The sequence below is a fragment of the Anser anser genome (assembly GCF_964211835.1).
Source record: "Anser anser genome assembly, chromosome: 6".
NCBI classification, from domain to species: Eukaryota; Metazoa; Chordata; class Aves; order Anseriformes; family Anatidae; genus Anser; species Anser anser.
The window spans coordinates 31,267,617-31,282,018 of NC_139726.1; the positions used below are offsets into that span (position 1 = coordinate 31,267,617).

General features: G+C 40.0%; 1 protein-coding gene across 2 annotated transcripts; it reads left to right on the forward strand.

The window, feature by feature from the left end:
* The first annotated feature begins 1,114 nt into the window (after positions 1-1,114).
* Positions 1,115-11,089, forward strand: COPS8 (COP9 signalosome subunit 8). Of its 2 annotated transcripts, none has more exons than XM_083841428.1 (8): positions 1,115-1,135; positions 3,105-3,175; positions 4,682-4,730; positions 5,659-5,791; positions 6,715-6,822; positions 7,264-7,326; positions 8,346-8,387; positions 9,619-11,089. In XM_083841428.1, coding segments are annotated over exons 2-8 (477 nt in total). In that variant the 5' UTR covers positions 1,115-1,135; positions 3,105-3,173; the 3' UTR covers positions 9,699-11,089. The 2 variants fall into 2 exon arrangements, with proteins under 2 accessions (XP_083697554.1, XP_083697553.1); XM_083841427.1 differs by lacking the exon at positions 1,115-1,135 and adding an exon at positions 1,141-1,306.
* Positions 11,090-14,402: the final 3,313 nt, after the last annotated feature.

Genomic DNA, 14,402 nt, shown 5'->3' on the forward strand with positions numbered 1-14,402 from the left:
TGCCTGCGGGCACGGAGCTAAACACATCTCGGGGTGCTCGCCTCCACGGACAGCATTATGACTCTGTCCTGTTGTGGGGGGTGTCCCACTGCTGCTCCCCACTCTGAAAATTGAGAGAATTGGGAGCATGAGCAGCAGGTGAGAGCAGCGCAGGGCCCAGCCCAGCGCAGCAAAGGACCCTGGGGACGGGGGCAGCTGGCGGTGGGAGCAGCTGTGACCTGGTTCCTCCCTTCTCCAACCCAAAAGCACCGAGACCACCACCAGAGAGCCTGGTTTTGGTGCATATGCTAATTTATAGGATAGGTGTAGCCATATGTATGTATGGTTATGTATATGGACACATATATCCTCTAAATATGTGCGTATGGGGATATATATATGGGGATATATAGACAGAGGTATGGGGATATTTATATGGAGGTATGAGGATGTATATATGGGGATATATATATGTGGAGGTGTGGAGGTATATATATGGGGATATATATATGGAGAAATACCAGGAGGTATACATGGTTATGTATATGCATTATAATATGGATATATATAAATGGAGTATATATGTGGATATGTCTATATACATACACGTATATAGTCCATATAAATACATACATATATACCTACACACATACATGGGTATATCCATATATATATATATGGATATGCCCCGTATACATACGTATATATATCTGTATATGTACATGGATATACCCCATATACATATGTATATGGGATACATAGATATGCTCCATATACCTACATAAATATCCATATACATATATGGATATACCCCATATACATACATATATATATCCATATATATACATGGATGTACTCCATGTGCGTACATATATGTATATATATGGATATAGCCATGTACATACATAGATATAACATATCCTTCGTATATACTCCATATACATATATATAAATACAGGGATATATCCATATATATACACGGATATACCCCTCGTACATACATATATGTACCCATATACATACAGGGATATATATATAAATGTTCACACACACACACACGCCTCTGGCGCTGGCCCCGCCCTCCCCGAAGTCCTCCAGAGCATAAGAGCTGCAGGACAGAGGGGCCCGCCTGGTGCCGCGGGCGGAATTACGGACGGTGCGCGCCGGAAGTGACGTCAGGGCGGGGCCGCCGCCTGCTGTGAGGCGGCAGGGGCCGGGCGGCGGGGAGGAGGAGGAGGGGGAGGTGAAGATGCCGGTGGCGGTGATGGCGGAGGGCGCCTTCAGCTTCAGGAAGCTCCTGGAGCAGTGCGAGACGCAGGAGCTTGAGGTGGGGCTGCGGGGTCGCGGTGTGTGCATATGTCCCGGTGTGTGTGTCCCTGCGCCGCTCCGTAGCCGCGCTGCCCCTGCGGGCCCGGCCTCGCCGCCGCTCTGAGCCTGCGTCTGCTCCGCTGCGGGCCCCTCGGTACCAGGAGGGCATCGGGGCCCTGCAGCGTGCCCAGAGCAGGGCTACGGAGCTGGGAAGGGCCTGGAGCACAAGCCCTGTGAGGAGCGGCTGAGGGAACTGGGGGTGTTTGGTCCTGAGAAGAGGAGGCTCAGGGGAGACCTCATTGCTCTCTGCAGCTGCCTGAAGGAAGGTGTGGGGAGCTGGGGGTCGGCCTCTTCTCACAGGTAACCAGTGATAGGACCAGAGGGAATGGCCTCAAGTTGCGCCAGGGGAGGCTCAGGTTGGAAATGAGGAGACATTTCTTCTCAGAAAGAGCGGTCAGGTGTTGGGACGGGTTGCCCAGGGAGGTGGTGGAGTCACCATCCCTTGGGGTGTTTAAGGAAAGGTTGGACGTGGTGCTTAGGGACATGGTTTGGTGGGTGACAGTGGTAGTAGGGGGATGGTTGGACCAGATGATGTTGGAGGGCTTTTCCAACCTCGATGATTCTATGAAATGCTTCACTGTGAGGCAGGAGAGTGCCTTTGTATGCATGGAACAGCTGTGTGGCCAGCCCTGCCTGTTGTTTACACTCAGAAGCTGTATTCCAGTGCTGTAGAGTGTGTACAGGGTTATTGCTGCTTCTCCTGAAGAACAGCAGTAGCGCTAGTTTTGCTTCCTTCAGTGGTGCTGTAGATGTAAAACTGCAGATTGTCAGGCTGGTTCTTCTGGTGGTGGTTGGTTTTCCATCTGTTCTTCCAGTCTTCGGACAGAAACTAATGAATTTTGTTTAATTTGGCATGGGGAAATGCCAGAGGTGAAGTTGCGCAGTACTTACAGGTGGTATTGCTTGAGCTGGCTTTGTTTTAGCAGTCGTAATCCAAAGAGCGTTTGCAGAAACTATTCAATTTGTAGGTAGGTGATGATCCCTGGAAAACAGTAGGAATAGCTGGGGATGATATCCACTCTGACACAGCTAATCGCCTCCTCTTGGCTTAGGTGAGCTCGTAAATCACGCACGTAATTAAATCAAGTAGCTGCATAATTGGCTTCCTGCGAGTGCTTGCTGCACTGCCCTTTTGCAATAAGCTTTTAGCAATTTATCAATCATTTCAGTTTTTAAATGATGATGGGCTATCAAAATTTTATAACTTTGTTATAATTCATTTTTCCCACTTGTATGATTTGTGAAGCCTGCTGAAGTGTGGTAGTGCTTAGGCTGGCTTTTTTTTTTTGGAAGAGAAGTTCAAGAGGGCAAAGAAATTGTACTCTGGCTGGAACTTCCAGAATGGAAAGTTCCAGGATAGATGGAGTTTTTCTTCCTGCATGGAACTGAAGTTCAGATCAAGGTGATGAAATTGTGAGTGCCTAGAACAGTTTGTGAAGAAGTTTAAAGATGGTTACTGCTTCTCTGAGCAAGAGCTAGAACATTAGTGTGGTGAAGTGTCACTTTCTTATCCATGTGGCAAAACACAGCTAAGTTTTCTAACTAAAAATTCTGGCATGTGCAAGTTCCTCTGCATAGGAAGATACAACTATTAATGAAATACTGCAACTCCGACAATTTGTCCACAGCCATTACCTGATGTGAAAAACAGCAACTGCCTTGGAATGTTTGGCTTTAATGAACTTAGCTGCTTGCTTAGTTTGTAAGATGTCTTGCTTTTAAGTTATCTAACCAAATTCCTTGTGCTTGTTTTTTAGGCCCCTGGAGGAATTGCAACGCCTCTTGTATATGGCCAGCTTCTAGCTTTATACCTGTTGCATAACGACATGTAAGTGGTTTGTATTAATCTTTAACTTCAGGTAGTGGATTTGTCACTGTTAGGCTGATCAGGATTGACCTGTAGCTGCCAGAATACTAATGGTTTGTTGTGGGACTGACAAAATGCATGTGGGTAATGCTGTGTTCTTGAAATAAATTAAAGTCCAAGCTTAAGTTTCTCAGCCCCTTGTTCTGTCAGATTATTTTTCTCTGTTGGCTTTTGCCCACCTTCCCTAACCAAAGGGAAAGGGGCAGATTTCAGAAAGTTGTTTAAGTAGTGAAATGGACTCTGCTGGAAAACATTGAACACTTCGGTATTTGATTTGTGGCTTTTCCAAGCTTTACTCACTTTGAATAAGATTGCAGGCTGCTGCTTGCGTCTACAGTGTAGTAGGGCAGCTTTAAACTTAAAAATGAGGGATGCTGATGGTTTAAAGTAGTTTAATCTAGATCCATCTGAATGAAGCTGTGATCCTTTAAATTTAGTCTGGTGAGCTGTTACTGCATCCCTGTATGAACTCGATTCTTTCAATTTAGTTTTATTGATGTGCTGCTGGTTACTTATTCTGGCAGAGTAAACGACGGTGCCACATTGGATGACAAAGCCAAAGCGAATGTCGATGTGGTGATTCCATGATTTGTGTTTTCTTGCATTGGAGCTGTATATTCTCCTGTGGCAAATTCTACTGTGTGCTGATGTTGAATATTAGGTTTAGTTAATTAATTCTGACTTGGTGTTGTAGAACTGTGCTTTAATAAAATGCGGCGAATCGTATTTTCTGTTTTGTTTTAAATCTTTCTGAGCATTTGTAATCAGTTCCATTCTAGATTTCCTCAGCTGTGCTCTGAAGATCAATGACTAAATATTTCAATATGTTTCAACCTTTTAAATGCATGTGAGAAAGCTGGGTTGAGAAGAGCAAGCAGTCTAAATCTTTAATCTCCAAAGCAGGGTGCAGGCACACCAAGAACATTTTCTTGTACTACTAACAAATAATGTTAAGCTGGAATTGCGTTTTTGGCTCATCGTTTTAAGTTTCTACTTCTGTGTTTTATATCAGTACGATAGCGCATGTGTGTAATTTCTAAATATACATGTGTTGGTGGTGGTGGGGATGCTTAGGGAGGTTTTACTGGTAAGTGCACGATCCAAGTTTGGAGACCACCAGTCTAAACGACAACTGACAGTGTAAGAAGTTGTGCATGTGTGTGTTCAATTTGCAACTGTTCCAACAATAGTGCAAAGCTCACTTTTGTGAAGTTCTGCTTGTGGTAGAAATGTGGAAAACCTCTTCTCAGCTTGTATTAAATGAGTCAGTTAATGAGCTATTTTGTTGTGACTGTCATGTCTTCTTGAAAATAACTTTTTCTACTTCATTAGACATAAAAGGAATATTTGAAAGCACCAAGACTGTGCCATGCTTGAGTTAATTTTAACATCTGAACCAGCCTTTTGGTGTCCCCTTGTAGCAAACATTTGGTCACTGAGAAGCATTTTTTAACTTCCTCTTTCTAGGAATAACGCACGATATCTTTGGAAAAGAATTCCTCCTGCTATTAAATCTGTAAGTACTTCATAAAATGCCAGCTGATACTAAAACAGTTTTGTGTAAGCTCGCACATGATGATTTTTTTCCCCCTCCAAGGATTCTATTTGATGAGTAGCTTTGGACTCAGTTCTTTGTTGTGAGCTGTATGTCCAGCAGATGGCATACTGGTCTTCCTAAGGTCTTCTAGTTGCAGATTTGACTATTCTTTCTTCCTTCCAAAGTAATCTGTGATGTAGGATTCTGTAAATCTGGAATTCTTCTTTGAAAGCCTCGTGGTAAGGGGTAGTCAGCTGGAGGAAGGCAATGGCTCTGTTATGAATACCTGATTCTGAGATGGGGCCACATACCACCTAAAGGTGTAAAATACCTTGCGCAGTGAAATGCAACTTCAGATAAGTTACACCATCAGATTTAACTTTCTGAAGGCACATTGGTTTGCATTGCATGTGGATCGAAGATGCGTTTTGAGTGTTTAGCTAAATATACTAGGAATGCCTCCAAACCTTACTTGTTTTAGTTTGAGATTTTTTTTCCAAAGAAACAGTTGGGGTCGTATATTTTACAAGAAACAAGTGCTCTGTAGTCCTGAATTAGGAAGTCTCAGGGTCAAGATGGGACCTGTAATATGGTTCTGAAAGATTCTTTTCCTTGAAAAAGAAAAAATTACATCAGTTCAGTCAGCAGTTGGCTGAACCAAATTTTATTTGGGCCTTCTCTGGAACTTGCTGTGTTTGAACAGCAGTATTCTGTGAGTAGCTGGTCTATTTTTTAGGTGTAACTTGCATTTGGTGCGAAGCAACATTTTTATTGGGGGGGGGGGGGGGAGTTTGTTACATGAGTTATTTTGGGAAGGTTACACCTCTGAGAGTATAGTATTTTACATTGGTAAAATGGTCATTGCAGAGGACAGACAACTATGGATTAACTTTTTTTGTCTCAACAGGCAAATGCTGAACTTGGTGCAGTTTGGTCGGTAGGCCAACGAATCTGGCAAAGAGACTTCCCAGGAATCTATACAACGATCAGTGCGCACCAGTGGTCTGAGACTATTCAACCAATCATGGAAGCACTTAGAGGTACCTTAATTTTTTCTTGTTCTTGACAAGCAACAGCTTAGTATCATTAAAACCCAGAGGTGGTCAGCAATATTGTTGCCAAGTATCTGTCTGTTTTAATTAAAGGATCTTAGGTATCAGGTGTAAATGAAAAGCTCATCAGAAAAACTTTTAGGTATGACTTCAAATGCTTTTATTTATTGTGTCTGGTTGTGTATTCTTTCTTACTGGATTTTCACAGTGTTTGACTCTGTAATAGCAAAATGCACTATTAGACACTCAACTTTATCAAACTCGTTTAACCAGGAGTGTAAGCAGCTTGGTTTGACATTTCAGAACCTTGTGATGCTTATGAAAATTTCTTTTAAATGTGGCTTTAAACAAATGCTTTAGTAGTTATAGGCTGTATAATTGTGACATGCAAATAAACAGTCTTGCTACTAGAGGGCGCTACAGACTGCTAAAAATCTTCCAAGGTATTTTGCAATAATTGCTGTGAGTTTTAGAAACTGATTTGTAGATGCTTTGGTATTAAAGCAGATGTGGGGGTAAAAGGGATAAATGATTGTAACTCATTGCTGTTTTTCATCATTTTTCATGACTTTCTGATTTGGAACTACTTGAGACAAATCCATTTCAAACGGCAAATACAGTCAAAAGTGGAGTTCCTCAAACTGCAGTTTACATCCTGGTGGTAGTACCCAAGCTGCTGCAAGCAACATTTTGAAGTTAAAAGCAATCTCTGAGCAGTTTTGCCCTGGCCATAAGCAAGCTGTTGTCAGTATCTGCTGACTGAGACTTGAACAAATTGTGGGAAGGAAGGGGGAACTTTGAGGTTTTGGTGGTTTTCCCAAATGGATTGTGTGCTGTTTGGATTGGAAGCATTTTCTGAGGTTTCTTTGCTATGGAGACTAGTATGTCTGCTTACATTTATCTCTTTTTAGATGCAACTAGGAGGCGAGCTTTTGGACTGGTTTCTCAAGCATATACATCAATAGTTGCAGATGATTTCGCAGCCTTTGTTGGGCTTCCTGTAGAAGAAGCTGTGAAAGGTACTTTCTGCTTATTCACTGAGTAGTTTTTCTGCAAAAGATTGAGATCAGAGAGCTATAAGTGGTAAATAAATGTATATACAGCCTGAGTTTATTTTAGAGAGTTGATGAGGCAGTGCATAGAGGTAAATGGCTTAGTTTTAGACAAATGTTTGAGTTTTACTTGCTACCAGTTACCTTTATCATCCCCTTCTATGTGTAGAAGTGTCAAAGCAATTTACTGGTGAACAAAGTGAAGGTAGTGGGCTAAACTGGTTTCATGTGCTATTACTTTCAAGAGCTTGTTTGTTGAACTAAATGTCTAAATAATTATGAGAAATGTGTCAGTTATAGCATATAGGCAGCATACAGAGATGCTTTTCTACCGGTCTTAGCATGTATCTGGTTTGTTTCTAACAATTGTATAAGATTTGTTCTTAAATTATTTAAATGTCTTTTCAGGTGTGTTAGAACAGGGCTGGCAAGCAGACTTTTCCACTCGTATGGTAATGCCTAAAAAGCCAGGTGGGTGGAGCTGTTGTTTCATTGGACATTGAATTTACCATTCTAATAACTATGCAATAGTTTCTAATTAAAATTTTGCATAATGTTATTTCAGATATTTTATGTGGATTTATGCAGCTGTAAAACATGGGATGTTTATGAAATGTAGGAAGGACAGACTAGTGGGTTTTGTTTGGTCTTACAAGCAGTCTAGATTAAACTAAATCCTCAAATTAACATTTTTAAACAAAAGCAGACAGGATATGCTATGACTTCTCCAGCTCCTCCTCTGCTGCTGGCTCTGACTCAGTGGAACATAAGTTGGATGACCTCAAATGACATGTCTTAATCTAATAAAGATGAGTAAAAATATACCATTTTTGAACCTGAGAACTCTTTCAGAAGTTGAACTTTTTTAGGCAGGGATTTAGTAGATCTTTGTTCTGAGGACCTCAAGTTGTTGGTATAATTTCCTTTGCTTTTAAAACTTTCTACTGAATCTTTTAACTATCGTGGTGTTGATAACGATCTGTGTTCCTGCAAAGCTCAGTCTACAAAAACACTTTTTCATAGTGGTATCTACGGCTGTCTTCTGTTTGAGGCAAAGATAAATGTTAAGCTGTGAAGGTGGAGATAAAATGACTGCTCTTAAACTGTACAGTACTACTCTAGAAGCAGGAGCCAAATTGTCATGCATCTTAAGAGAACATAACCAAACAGAGTCCTGAGCTCTTTTTTGACCATTTTTTCATGAACTAGTTGCAAAATAAGCTGTTTTGAGAGCTAGTTATGTGTGGTTCTTTTCCAAAATTGAGCGCAAGAGCTACTATTGGGACAAAAGAAGGAGGCAGGAGGTATTCACTGTTCTGAAGCTGCATGTCTAATTCATTGAACATTGGGTATTGTATGTATTAAATATGAACTGAAACCTGGGCAATGAACAGGCTTAATTTTAAATACCTGTTTATCCAGGTTTGGCTTGGTGCATATAATCATTTAAAACTGGTCCATGGGGCTAACTTCTGTTGTTTTTTCTGTAGGTGTACTGGAAGCTTCCTTTAACAGATTTATTCCTTCATCAGGTACTTCCTGTTTGTGTACAATTTGCTTGCATATGTTGAAGACTTGCGTGATTAGTATGATCAGTTTCATAACTTAGCACCACAGAATAGGAACTAGTTCCTACAGAACTGTTGTTTTTCCCCCTCCTCCAAAATAAAAATCAATACAATTGGGCTGCTTACATATTTCTCCCTAGTCTTCTCATCCCGTTACGTATGAATCTGTGATTTAAATGGTGCCCAAGATTCACACTTATATAGCTGATTCCAGAGCAGGAGTAGGCAGTCTCTGTAAAACAAAAAGGGGTTTGGCTAAAATTTCTGATGAAAAGGTAACTTCACAAAGCAGCTCTGAGTACACTTCATTGCTTTTGTGAGGAGGGATTTCTGAAGTCTTTTGTGTATAAGAAAACAATTTTGTTTTTCTCAAAGCTTGGCTATAGGTTGTATTGACTATAGGTTGTATTTTGTCATGCTGATTCCCAAAATTCCATTTTTTTACAAGAAGTAACAGTAGATCTGAATTGGTGGCTTGTTGTGTCCAATACAGTTGTCAGAAGTGTCTTCACTTTACAAGTTTAATTTGAAGCCAATTTGAAGAGCTAGGGTCTTGGTTTTAGAAACTATTCTAAGCAGTATGTCTTGTTCAACTACATGCATCCCTGTTAACTTTTCAGGAAGAATAAACAATGCAATTTTCCTGGTTTTTTATTTTCTGATTTTAATTCCTGATTTATCTACCTAGTTCTAGTCACTTGTCTTCCAGACTGTCCTTAAACTGTAGTCCCACATTGGCTGGTGTTTATTTAAGCATCTGCACTGCATTCTCCTGCAACCCGTGCAGTGCTTTGTTTTGTTAGTCAGATAACCCAGCAGATTTTTGGTGTCTACAGTATGTCAGCTTGTAAGGAAAGGAGCACCTTAAGAGCTCCAGCAGTGCTTCTCCTCAAGTGAAGCTGTCACTCTTCAATATTTGCAGATTCCAGCACGGACAAAATTTTTTTGAAGCTTGCTGACAACTGGAACTTGGTAGAAGTATTTTTGCTGTTAGTAGCTCTTTGGCAACTTAATTGTGCAGATGATAAAAGTAGTCTGTCAGCTAAAGCTGCATAGGCAGAAGTTATAGTTCAGATGTGCCCCCCTAAGATTCTCATGTTTAATTTTTTCTCTACTGTTATCATGAATGGTATTGGGGATTGATTTACTTAATTCCATTAATGCTGTGTTTTTATTATTTTCATTATTTTTCTAGAACCTGCTCCCGTTCCACCAATTCCAAATGAACAGCAGTTGGCCAGATTGACTGACTATGTGGCTTTCCTTGAAAATTGATTATCCTGCTTCTCTATCCAGAGCAACTTGGGAATCCTGTGTACTGACAGTTCTAGAAATCTAAGACTTATTTTGTATCTGTTAAATGTTGCAGCATCCTTTACTCAAATGTGTGAAGTATACCATATATGTTATCCCAGTTTGTGTTTTGCCAAAGCCAAGATAGCTACTGAAACAGTCCTTTAACTCCTGTAACTCTTGTTCAATAGGTACACAGCAGTATTACTTAGTAAGGTTTTTTTACTGACCTGTAGCTAAGAGGTGCAGAACTTTTTTCAGGTATATCAGAAACGGAGAAGAAAAGCTTTGAGGAATGAAGCAGATTAAGTGTACTGGGGGATTAAGGTTACTGGGTTACCTGCTTCTGTGGTGAGCACTGTAGTGCTTATCGCAGGTCAGTTGTGTGTTGATCTAAAGTACAAACTGTGGAAGACTGCTACCCATATCTGTAGAGAGCAAATGTTTTGATGAAACAGTAACTTAAATAAGAAAACTATTTACAGTAACCCTTTTGAAAGTCTATTTGTGACATTTTTTATAGTTGATCTTTTTTTTCTTGTTGGTCTTTCTGGTTTGTCGAATCTTCCTTTTTGTTTTGGTTGTGAGAAATTTCACATCAGGCATGTTTTTATGGCAGAATAATTGAAAGGCAAATGTTCACCTTGAGGAAGAATTTTACTTTTTGGAAGGTTTTATTTTTGAGTGAGTGCACATAGGACACTAGATATTTTGCTTGGAAACTGTACACGTTGGAACCTGTCATGTCATGGTTCTTTTCAGTACACTGAGCAAGGATCTGCTACCAATGACTCTTACCTGTCCAAGCTTTCTGGATTGGTCCTGCAGTTACTGGAAAGGAATTTGAAAATCAGAGTAGGTGTTCTGGAGTAGAGGCCAGTCAGGATAGGGATGATATTTTATGCTGCAATATCAGTTTGAGAAATAGATTTCCTGTACCAGAGCACTGCTTTGTTAATTTTTAAGTTGAGAGCGGATTTTAGAAGCAAAAAAAGACTTGTATTTCCTGGCTTCTTATCCTTCTTATTATGCTGGTAAAAAGACTGTGGGAGAATAGTGGTGCTCTAAAGGGCAGTGCATGCTTTCACTTCTCACCCCCATTCTTCAACATCATGGTCAGTGGTTTTGTCATTGAAGATGGCAGGTGTGCTCTATGTTGTGATTGTTTTTCCAATGTGCACTACCTACTGTACATTCTTTTGGGGGAATGTGTTAGGGAGGAGTTGTAAACTGTGCACTGCTGCTTTGAGAGCTCCCTTTGTACGTAAACATTTAGTCAAAGTGATTATTTATTTGAAACCCACCTAAGACTTGGATTTCTTAATATGATGCAGATTTATTTTCAGTGATATTAAAGAACGTGTTTACACTGATCTTGTGTACTTGATTTTTAATTTTCCTCAGAGTACAGTTCTGGTTTGGCTAGTTTTTTAATGGATTCTTATTGGCATAATTTGTATAGCGCTAGTTAAAGATTAGTGCAATGCTTTGTGCCTAAACAGGTATTTAGAACAGCTTTATGTACAGCAGTTGTATGAGTTTATATTAAAAACAGAACACTGATGCCACACAAGAGTCTTGTAAAAATGTTTGAAGGTGTAAAGTACTTGAACTAGGTGAAAACTTCGCCTTCTATGCATGTATTGGGCAACCCTGTTGCAGTTTTTTTGCAGGACATGGAAACAATCCTACTTGTGGTAACAGAAGTTAGACATGATTGCTAACTTGGCTAAATACTTGGCTAATTACTAACATGGCTAATTATTTGCACTTAAGTGTTAATAGGAGAAGCGTATTGTGTACGCTGATAATCTGACTAAAGTATAGTAGCTTGGCTCTTGTCTGCCAGCTCTAGCAAGGTCATCACTTTGGGATAGTGTCTGGTCTGCTGTAAAATTAAAGCTGGCTTTTAACTTTGGGTGTGGGATTAACTTGTTTCTTGTCTTGAGTTCTGTGCTCTCAGCCTTGCTGTTCTGTTTCATCTTTGTAACCAAAGTTGTGCCAGACCTTTTATCCTTGTCGCCTTTTTTGGTGGTTTCTGGTTCATTTTTTAAGTTGATCTGCTTGTCACTGTTCCAATAGTGGATATAGCATGGTTTGCCACAGTGGCAGTGTATTTTGTTTCTTTCTTGATCCTTTCTAAGATTGCCTTTGTTCTACCATCTCTTGAACACTGCTCTGTTCTTGGGATAATGAGTTATTTCAGTATCTTTCATCAGTAGTGATAACTAGTTTGTGCATCATTGCATATCCATATTCAGTTTTTTCTCCTCTGGTTAATGTGATACATGCATGGATAACAAACAAATATGCAGTGAAACAGTCAGTAAAATTAAGGTATTTCTGGTCTCTGCAATCAGAATTTATTCTCACTTCGTGAGTAACTTCTATGTTTACATTCTTGCCTTGCTAGCATAAATAAGTTTTGAATATAGCAGGTCTTGTGGTGATTGGTAGTGGTCTCCTTTGTTATGAGAACTGACTTCTTGCTACTCAACCAGTAACTGATATATGGAGAGATCTTTCCTATTAGCTTGCATAGTTTTTTTGGGGAGGAAAAAATCACTATGTGAAGTAGGCCACTTAATACACATCTGTTGATTCTTCCTGGAAAAAGCTAGCAGATTTGAAGCTGCATGCAAAATGTAACTCCACACTTCCTCAAAAATACTTTTCTCCTTTTTTCACTAGCACAAATGCTATTTGATTCTCCTGTATAGATACTAAAAACACTGCCTTGGTTTTCAGATTTAAATAGGCAGGTGAGGAGTAGGCTGAGTCTTAATACCTCTAGCACCTTTAAGAAGTCATAAATGGTGGTGGTGTTGGAGCGAAATGAAATGCTCTGCTTAGTGTCTGAGCAAGGCAAATGGGACAAGCTGCTGTATTCATGTTAATTTGGAGTAAAACTAATGTACTGCCAATGATACAGCTTAAAACAAACGCCTTTGTGGGCAATACTGTTGATAACTGTCATGAGACCTTTAATGAATTTATGTGGCTTGTGTTGAGCTAATATAAGGCAAACCTACAAATTTTGCAACCTGCTGTTCAAATCAGTGAGCCTTTTCTCATTTTGTAGCTGACTATCAGCTGATTAACAGTACCTCTAAATAGGGAATTTACATCCAGTGGCAGGTGTATCTTAGTCCTCCATGGAGATTGCAATGTGCTGTCCTGAATGATTTGGTTTCTAAGGTTAGTTATCCCATAGATCCTCAGAGTGGGAAGGAGGGCTATCTCAGAGTACTGTGAAATGACAGGGTTGAGTTTTAAAGTACTGGATCAGAGTTTGGAGTTACAGCAGATAGCTAAATTTCACTATGGATTTAGTGGCTGAAGGCAAATGCAGCTTTTTCATGTTAGCAGAGGGTCACTAGGTAGGGTAGGAGGAACGTTATTGTATAGCATATTTTGCATGATGAGATTAAGATTTATCTCTGAATGCCTTGAGAAAGCTGTGTGTAGAGCTATGGTTAACCTAGCAAGCTAAAGGGAGGAGTTTAGTTCTTGTAAAGGCAGTGAGTAATCTCAGTGCAGGAACTGCTGTTAGGCTTGCTCTAATGCACATCATGGCTTTCAGTTGGTGAGTGTACTTGTATGCTATGGAAAAGTATAAACAACTTTGTGACACATAGCATAGCAAAAGTTGAAGTTACACATCTTTGCTTTTTTTAAAAAAATGTTCCTTTCTCTTTTGGCTTGGGCCTATTTTGTTCTAAAATATCGCAGTCTCAAAAGGGTCAAAAACAAATTCTGCTGAATGGAAACATCAGTCCATCTGTTAGATGTGATCCATGTTAAAAGTTATTTCAGTTTACACTTTCACTGCTTTGGCAAGCCTAGCATAGCTTTGTGCGTCTTTGTCCAGAGCCCTGTCTTAGGAACGTATTTACACAAGCAGTTTACTAAAGTAAGATTTGGCATTTGAATGCTTACCTGGGCTGCTTTAACCCTGTGCTTTCAACTCAGCAACGAAGAGGAAATACTTTTATGGTTTCATTTGTTTTTTAATTGAAGCAAGTAATGTGGGTTTTGGAGTTCTTCCAAACACTTTTGTCAGCAGTTCTGGAACTCTGGAGTGGGAGGACCTTTGGATTAAACCATTAAGAATTCAGCTGGGAGCAGGGATTCTTGAAAGATTTTGAAAAAAGTTCCATTTCAACTCAGTGTTTTCCATTTTCATCTGCATCCCACATGTAACTGAAAATCATTTTTTTGCGTTGTGTTAGTCTGTCCTACACAAGTCAGTGATCACTTACCTATGGTTTCAGTCACTGTAGAGAAAGTTGTCTTCAGCTCAAATATGGTTAGAGGAGAAACTGGATATGGAGGCAGAATAGTAGGGTATGGCTCCCTGCTGAAGATCCTCATGGAAACCTTCCCTGGGTTTGAAGAACAAAGCTTAGTAAGTTTTCCGGGATCTGATCGGAGATGTTAGTGACTCAGTTAAATGCATTCTGCTTCATTTTCCTGTAGAAAACTGTCTTGCTGAAAATTACATGGGAATGGCACTGATATTGCCACGGTACACTTGGATTCTGTTGCAGATATGTTACTTAGGCTAATATTTTTCCATGGTTTTGTAACCTGGATAGATGGTGAAAACCAGTGCAGGTTTTCCTTCATTGCTCAAATGCTGAGCATTTGAGAAGGTCCTGTTAAGAAGGAAAGGGCATCAGCTCA

Coding starts and splice junctions, on each gene's coding strand:
- COPS8 (XM_083841427.1), top strand. CDS start 1,229: ATGCCGGTGGCGGTGATGGCGGAGGGCGCCTTCAGCTTCAGGAAGCTC. Junction 1,307..3,104: donor GCGAGACGCAGGAGCTTGAG/GTGGGGCTGCGG, acceptor CTTGTTTTTTAG/GCCCCTGGAGGAATTGCAAC. Junction 7,327..8,345: donor GGTAATGCCTAAAAAGCCAG/GTGGGTGGAGCT, acceptor TTTTTTCTGTAG/GTGTACTGGAAGCTTCCTTT.